The sequence below is a fragment of the Sander lucioperca genome, chromosome 10 (genome assembly GCF_008315115.2).
Source record: "Sander lucioperca isolate FBNREF2018 chromosome 10, SLUC_FBN_1.2, whole genome shotgun sequence".
Taxonomy (NCBI): Eukaryota; Metazoa; Chordata; class Actinopteri; order Perciformes; family Percidae; genus Sander; species Sander lucioperca.
Genome location: NC_050182.1, coordinates 9,032,132 through 9,040,652, shown reverse-complemented (window position 1 = coordinate 9,040,652; position 8,521 = coordinate 9,032,132). Strand labels below are relative to the sequence as shown.

Below are 8,521 nucleotides of genomic sequence, written 5' to 3'. Positions count from 1 at the left end.
AATTTTTCTGTCCGAGTCCGGCCCGCGTCCAACAGAGCCGTGACCGAACCCGGCCCGAGCAGACAGGGAAACAAGCTCACGTTAACACAGGCGAGCACCACCAACGTGGGATATAAACATTAAACTGATTGGATAAACCATCTGTCTGTCGCCACCTAAACCCGCCTCAAAACCAACGCTGATTGGTCGGTCGTTTGGTGAACGGCTCTGAAGATGCCAGACTGATCCGAGTAGAAAACTGGAGCTCACCAGATCAGGACGCTGTCACGAGGCTACTGGTCTTTATCAACGGACCAATCAAACAACAGCTAAAGACGTTCACATATTCAGATATTTAATGAAGTCAAAACACGTCGAGTCTGTGGAAAGCGATATAGAAATTCAATTTATTATTATTAACACGTTTCAAAGTTTCAAAAAGAAAAGTAAAAGAGAGAAAACAGGAAGTGACAGAAAATATGTACAGGTATTGATCAGAGCAGCTTCATCGTATCATGACTCAGATTCTGGCTCCTGGTTTATGGCCTCGAAGAAACTACACCCTTCAAAATAAACGTTTAGTGTATATTTAGTAAAATAATAGTTCTGTATATATATATATATATAAAGATAACGTAGTGACAAAACAGCAGAGATAGGAGTGTAGAGAAGATGCCCAACACTAACCCTTTCTCATGATTATTTAACTATTTGGTTCCCTTATTAAAACGTGCTATAATGCAGCAATAACATGTCGATAAAGCTTAGCTGATTGGTTAGTTATGAGATATATAAACACATGATGTAGTGACGTATAAAAACAGAGATAGGAGTGTAGAGAGGATGGTCACTCTGTTGTAGATATAAAAACAGAGATAGGAGTGAAGAGAGGATGGTCACTCTGTTGTAGATATAAAAACAGAGATAGGAGAGTTCATTTCATTTCTTGAAGAACTTCTTGTTGAGGAGGAAGATGAGCAGGTTGACGTTGATTTTGGCTTTGTCGAACATCTTCATCACGGCCACGCCTTCATACTGCAGCTGCAGCAGATCCTAAAAACATTACACACACACACACACACACACACACACGTTAACTCCTACCTGGTATTTGAGTGTGTGGTGTTAGCCGTTAGCTCCTACCTGGTATTTGAGTGTGTGGTGTTAGCCGTTAGCTCCAACCTGGTATTTGAGTGTGTGGTGTTAGCCTGTTAGCTCCTACCTGGTATTTGAGTGTGTGGTGTTAGCTGTTAGCTCCTACCTGGTATTTGAGTGTGTGGTGTTAGCCCATTAGCTCCAACCTGGTATTTGAGTGTGTGGTGTTAGCCCATTAGCTCCTACCTGGTATTTGAGCGTGTGGTGTTAGCCCATTAGCTCCTACCTGGTATTTGAGCGTGTGGTGTTAGCCCATTAGCTCCTACCTGGTATTTGAGCGTGTGGTGTTAGCCCATTAGCTCCTACCTGGTATTTGAGCGTGTGGTGTTAGCCCATTAGCTCCTACCTGGTATTTGAGCGTGTGGTGTTAGCCCATTAGCTCCTACCTGGTATTTGAGCGTGTGGTGTTAGCCCATTAGCTCCTACCTGGTATTTGAGCGGGAACTCTTCCATCTCGATGCCGAGGAATCGAGCTTTGACGTTGAACGTTCCTTTCTCCGGTCCGGGGACGATGTCGAACACCACGTTCTTAAACCTGGAACATCAGCAGCAGAGTTTCAGAGGTCAACATCAACCCAATCAGGGAGAGACAGCCGTCCTGGAGGCAGAGCTGGGCGATAGGCCTGCACGATTAATCGTTATAAAATCGCCATCTCGATTCACCCTGTTCACGATTTAATTTTTAAACAACTTCGATTTTTTTTATGACTTTGATTCTCATTTAATTTTACGAGCCGACTGCATCACAAACACTACTACCGTCTTCTGTGAGTTTTAAACATGGACGGTATAAACAGGTCTTAAAGCGCTGCAGTGCTCAGCCTCTGTGTTCCCAGCTCGTGGTGATGACCAATGAGCTCTAGGAGCCGAAAATAATCTATGTTTGGTACTGCCAGTTAGTTTAGTTTGGTCATGGGTCATGTGTGCAGTAAACATTACACTTCGTGAGAAAATAATCGTGGCAGAAAATCATGATATCAATTCTAAGCTAAAATACCATGATTCATATTTTCCCCCGAATCGTGCAGGCCTGCTGGGCGATACGGAGAAATCAGATATCACCATATTGTTGACCCAATACCTCGATATCGATGTTCTAGGGTTGACATTTGGTGCTTTCACAAAATATTCACACAATGAGATTTTAGATGAATAATCATCATAATGTAGATTTGATGACTACGTGGGTAAAGGATAATAATAGAACAGCTACAACAGTCTGGTAAGTTCACAAAATATAATAATTTCACTGTAATGCAGCCTTTACAACCAGGAAGAGACACTAATGCCATATCACGATATCCAAACTCTAAGACCATATCGATATAATATCCACATATTAACCAGCTCTACCTGGAGGTAAATTCAGTACCTTTTAATACCATTTTTAATACCTTCTCAATCATTTTTAAAACGTTTTCTAACCCTATAACAGAGTTAGAGATTAGTATCACTACGCCCTCTAGACCTATAACAGAGTTAGAGATTAGTATCACTACGCCCTCTAGACCTATAACAGAGTTAGAGATTAGTATCACTACGCCCTCTAGACCTATAACAGAGTTAGAGATTAGTATCACTACGCCCTCTAGACCTATAACAGAGTTAGAGATTAGTATCACTACGCCCTCTAGACCTACAACAGAGTTAGAGATTAGTATCACTACGCCCTCTAGACCTATAACAGAGTTAGAGATTAATATCACTACGCCCTCTAGACCAATAGAAGAATGCAGATGAGGGAAGTCAACAGAATAGATTCAGACTCATTGACTCTGGAAACATCTTGCATTAATTTCACCTTCAGAATCAAATTAATAGATGAAATCAAATGATAAATGAAAGCAGTTTAAAGAAACATCATCCCTGCTGCCATTATAACCACTCAAAGCTAAGTGGACCTTCTTCTGTATGTACAGACACCCAAATGAGCACACATGGAAATAGTCCACGAAGCAAGTGAAATACAAGTAAACAGCAGGGCTGCAGCTATCCATTATTTCAGGAATCGAGTATTCTGCCGATTATTTCATCGATTAATCGGATAAGAAATACAACCCCAAATCAGAAAAAGTTGGGACAGTATGGAAAACACAAATAAAAAAAGAAAGTAGTGATTTCTAAGTGTACTTTGACGTGTATTCCATTGCAGACAACACAACAGCACATCATTTAATGTGTTCCTCATGATTTTTTTTTTTTTTTTTCAAAAAAACAAAATTCCTATTTTGGTTCTTGCAACACATTTCAAAAAAAGTTGGAACAGTAAAGCATTTACCACTTTGTAATGTTGCCATTCCTTTTCACAACACTTAAAAGACGTCTAGGGACTGAAGACAACAAGTGATGAAGTGTTCCAGGTGTAATTTTGTCCCATTCTTGCTGCAAACAAGTCTTAAGGTGGGCAACAGTACGGGGTCTTCGTCGTCCACACATTCTCTACTGGAGACAGGTCAGGACTGCAGGCAGGCCAGTCAAGTACCCGGATCCTCTTCCTCCGCAGCCAGGACTTTGTAATGTGTGCAGAATTTGATTTTGCATTATCTTGTTGAAATATGCATGGACGTCCCTGGAAAAGATGTCTTCTTGAAGGCAGCATATTGTGCTCCAAAATCTCTATGTACTTTTCAGCATTAATGGTGCCATCACAGAAGTTACCTTTGCCAAGGGCACTGACACAACCCCAGACCATGACAGACCCTGGCTTTTGGACTTGTTGCTGGTAACAGTCTGGATGATCCTTTTCTTCTTTGGTCCGGAGCACACAGCGTCCATTTCTCCCAAAAAATACCTGAAATACTGATTCATCTGACCACAGTACACGTTTCCACTGTGTGATGGTCCATCCCAGATGCCTCCGAGCCCAGAGAAGTCGACGGCTCTTCTGGACACTGTTAACATAGGGCTTCCTTTTGGCACAGTACAGATTTAACTGGCATTTGTGGATGTAACTACGTATTGTGGTACTTGACAAAGGTTTGCCAAAGTAGTCCTGAGCCCATGTGGTGATATCACTTATAGATGAATGACGATTCTTGATGCAGTGCCGCCTGAGGGATCAGAGATCACGGTTGTTCAGCTTAGGCTTGCGCCCTTGTCCTTTACGCACTGAAATTCCTCCACATTCCTTGAATCTTTTAATTATGTTATACACTGTTGAAGGTGAAATAAGCAAATGTCTTCCTATCTTTCTTTGAGGAACATTGTTTTTAAACATTTCAATAATTTTCTCACGTATTTGTTGGCAAACTGGCGATCCTCGGCCCATCTTTGCTCCTAAAGGACTAGACCTTTCTTGGATGCTGCTTTTGTACCAAATCATAATTACAATCACCTGTTGACATCACCTGTTTCAAATCACATCATTATTTAACCAATTTCCCCGATTACTAGCCCTAAAGTGCTCCTGTCCCAACCTTTTTTAGATTGTGTTGCAGATCTGAATGACAGGAAAGGATGTAGATTTACAAATGAAATGAAGTTGACCAGACAAAACATGAAATATTTTGTGTTCACATTGTCTGCAATGAAATACAAGTCAAAGTACATTTAGAAATCACTACTTTCTTTTTTTATTTGTGTTTTCCATACTGTCCCAACTTTTTCTGATTTGGGGTTGTACTTTTGCTTTACAGTAAACAGCAATAGCAAATATACAAAAGAGAGGTTTCCTGTTTTCGAAAAAGCAACCTTTTCTATTTCCTAAATTGCATACAATAACAGGAATAGATGCTAATGTTTTTAAGCACGGCCGCATTGGCCACCAAGCCCCTTATTCTGGTGGCAAAAGTACATTTTTGGTGGCCCAAATGTTAATATTTTTGGCCCCCTTCCCCTTCTTGCCTCTGGCTCTTTGCCCTGGATATGTAAATATATGTAATATCACTAAGCTGAGGATAAATGTGAGGGTACAAAGCTTACAGCAGGGCTATTCACCTACACTGTTCAGGGGGACACATTTTAAGAAGGCTGATATACTGAGTGAGGAGAAAGAATAAACAATGCAGACATCACCGGCATGATGAACATTAAACATTTCATTTCCTGCATTCTGGTGAACTTTTATGCACCTAGTTACCTTTTTCTGAATCAATGTATGCTGGAAATATCTTTATGTAAAGGGAAACATAGATTACAATCCAAATATAACAACAATATATTGCAGTAATGCTCTCAGGTTTCATCTATTTCTTCTCCTGTAGATGGACTTTTCTAATTCTATCTGATTCAGCTCACATGTAGCCTACAGGCATCATTTACTCCTCCCTCCTCTTCGTCTCTTGTTGAGGAAGTAACCTCCTTAAATGTGCATATGACAGTTATTCACCTCAAAGACACATTAATTCATTTTAATGGATTAATAAACCCCTGGACTGTAATATTTCAGATGTTTGAGCAAGATTTCTGCTCATGTTCAAAACTTTGTGCACATTCTAAATATTAGGGCTGGTCCGAATACCATTATTTGAGCTTCGGAGAGAGGACATATTATTATCTCTAATAAAGGCAGGACTCTCTGTGTGTCTGTCTGTTTGCATTTGGATTATTTTGAGAACCTTTCATCCAAACGACTTCACAAGGGAGTGCAGTGTCGTATTTGGTGCAATATAGATAGACAGGCCAGACGCGTTCAGAATGAATAAACTTTTAATAAACGACAGAACAGCGCGAGCAGGAAGCGGCGCGCCTCACGCGAGCAGGGCTTATACGCCCGAGAACGGAGACTTCACTAATGATATAAAACACATGTTGATGGCTGTGAATGCGATACCTGGGGATGTACCTATATAGACCCATTATTATCAGGCTGGGCTACAGCAGGCTACGTTTTTACTGTTCGTCATTAACTGCCGTAGCCTATTCACAAGTCACGTTGTTTTCCATGAAGGAAAGCAGCTCGTTCTACAGACAGACCTCAGGGATTCTCAGCTTGATGTGCTGTTGTGGTAGGCCACTTTCTAACTGCATATTTGCCCCTCTGCCTTTGTCTCGTCCTCACTTCATTTAAAGTTCTCCCACACAGATGAAGTCTTCGGCATGTTTGTCTTCTTTTCGCTGAATGGTGACGGTAATGACGTTCAACTCGTGGGCGTTTTAACTGGGGATGTGACGAGACGTCCCAGTAAAATCTCAAAGTCTCCTATATTTCGCAGTAGATTAATTTAGATTGATAATAACGGGTAAAATAGATAATACATTTTGTTTCTATTATTTTATTTTCCACAATGTCAAAGCAACGCAGCTTAACCCAAAATACCAGCTCAGGGATAAACTTCTGTCCAAGCAGACCGTTCTGCTCCAGCCAGAGAATACTCCCGCTGTCCAAGAACAAACAAATAATATATATATATATATATATATATATATATATATATATATTTATATATATATATATATATATATATATATATATATATATATATATATTAAGTATAACCAGGTTGGGTTGTCCATCCTATTAACATGGCTAGGCTATATAAGAAAACTGTAAAAGAGAGTATTATATTTCAAACATATTCAAGCGTGAATGAGAACCGTTTGGAGAGGGATGCCAGGTTGTGCAAAATGAATATTCAAATGTCAAATTTTCAAATCGAATACCAACCCACCGAACGAATATTCAAATATTCGGGTCCAGCCCTACAAATTATATCTCATGTGTGCTCTCTGTGATTTGGAGGAGTCGTGATATTTTGTGAAAAATAAAGTGATAATAGACTATTACAAGAATAAAGTCACTATATTTCAGAAAATAATCCACCTGCACCATAGTGTTCTGTGCATTACGTGATTGCTCTGATGGTACAGGTCCTATCCCCTGACCAATCAGCTTAACCACTCGACGTCAATGCCTAACCCCAACCAATCGGGCTGCTTCGTAAGGCGGGACTTGGCGTGGGATTCATAAATTTGCACGCGGCGATGGATATAATATCACACACACTTTACAAGATCAACTTAAACAGACATGATGAAACAAATGAACTCATCGTTTGCATTCATTAATACCTCGTAAAATGGTGATTAATACCTTTTAATACTTTTTAAAACGCCGCGGACACCCTGTAAATTCATCGCTGTGTGTGTGTGTGTGTGTGTGTGTATACAGTATGTGTGTGTGTGTGTGTGTGTATATATACAGTATGTGTGTGTGTGTGTGTGTGTGTGTGTGTGTGTGTGTGTGTGTGTGTGTGTGTATTATATTATATATATATATATATATATATATATATATATATATATATATATATATATATATATATATATATATATATATATATTAGGGGTGTAACGGTACGCAAAAATCCCGGTTGGGTACCTCGGTTTTAAAGTCACGGTTCGGTTCATTTTCGGTACAGTAAGGGAAAGAAATGCAAACATTAAACTGCAGGTTGTTTATTATTATAAACTTTTTTTTAACAATTTGTTTACACTTTCTAATAAAATATAATAAATAAAATATATATAAAATAAAAAAAGAATAAGAAATAAAATACTGCTGCAAAGTTCTCCACTAAATAAAATACTCTCAGTCTCAAACCAATATCACATAATAAAATATAATGAAGAATATAAATAATAACTATGGATTACAGAGCAGCATTACCAATCCCAGCTTGTCAACAACCGAGTATGGTCGTAGATCAGCTGCTATAAAAACACCAATACCTTTGGTTATTGCGTCGGCCCGATCGACCAGCAAAGGTCTGTTTAAATGCCAACGGGAGCTGCGTCTGATTACGGTCGTTTTCTTCCTTGTAGTAGTGATGTCCACACTCGCGTGATGCCTTTTCAAGTGCGTTAACAAGTTTGAAGTGTTGCCAGAAACATACCGATCATTCCTGAGCAACATCGGCACACTGCTTTGGTCTTATCGACTAGTCTTTGGTCTTACCGACTAGTCTTTGGTCTTATCGACTAGTCTTTGGTCTTACCGACTAGTCTTTGGTCTTATCGACTAGTCTTTGGTCTTACCGACTAGTCTTTGGTCTTACCGACTAGTCTTTGGTCTTACCGACTAGTCTTTGGTCTTATCGACTAGTCTTTGGTCTTACCGACTAGTCTTTCGTCTTCTTATCGACTAGTCTTTGGTCTTACCGACTAGTCTTTGGTCTTATCGACTAGTCTTTGGTCTTACCAACTAGTCTTTGGTCTTACCGACTAGTCTTTGGTCTTACCGACTAGTCTTTGGTCTTATCGACTAGTCTTTGGTCTTACCGACTAGTCTTTGGTCTTACCGACTAGTCTTTGGTCTTATCGACTAGTCTTTGGTCTTACCGACTAGTCTTTGGTCTTACCGACTAGTCTTTGGTCTTACCGACTAGTCTTTGGTCTTATCGACTAGTCTTTGGTCTTACCGACTAGTCTTTGGTCTTACCGACTAGTC

General features: G+C 39.8%; 1 protein-coding gene across 2 annotated transcripts in view; it reads right to left on the bottom strand.

Moving 5' to 3' along the window:
- Positions 1–378: 378 nt before the first annotated feature.
- Positions 379–8,521, bottom strand: part of iqgap3 (IQ motif containing GTPase activating protein 3) — a 63,221-nt gene continuing 55,078 nt past the window's right edge. For both annotated transcript variants that reach the window (XM_031311331.2, XM_036006115.1), the window contains 2 exons: positions 1,561–1,669; positions 379–1,032 (listed from right to left, as the gene is read on the bottom strand). In XM_031311331.2, the coding sequence (XP_031167191.1) occupies positions 919–1,032; positions 1,561–1,669 (223 nt within the window). In that variant the 3' untranslated portion in view covers positions 379–918. The remainder of the gene's footprint in view (positions 1,033–1,560; positions 1,670–8,521) is intronic.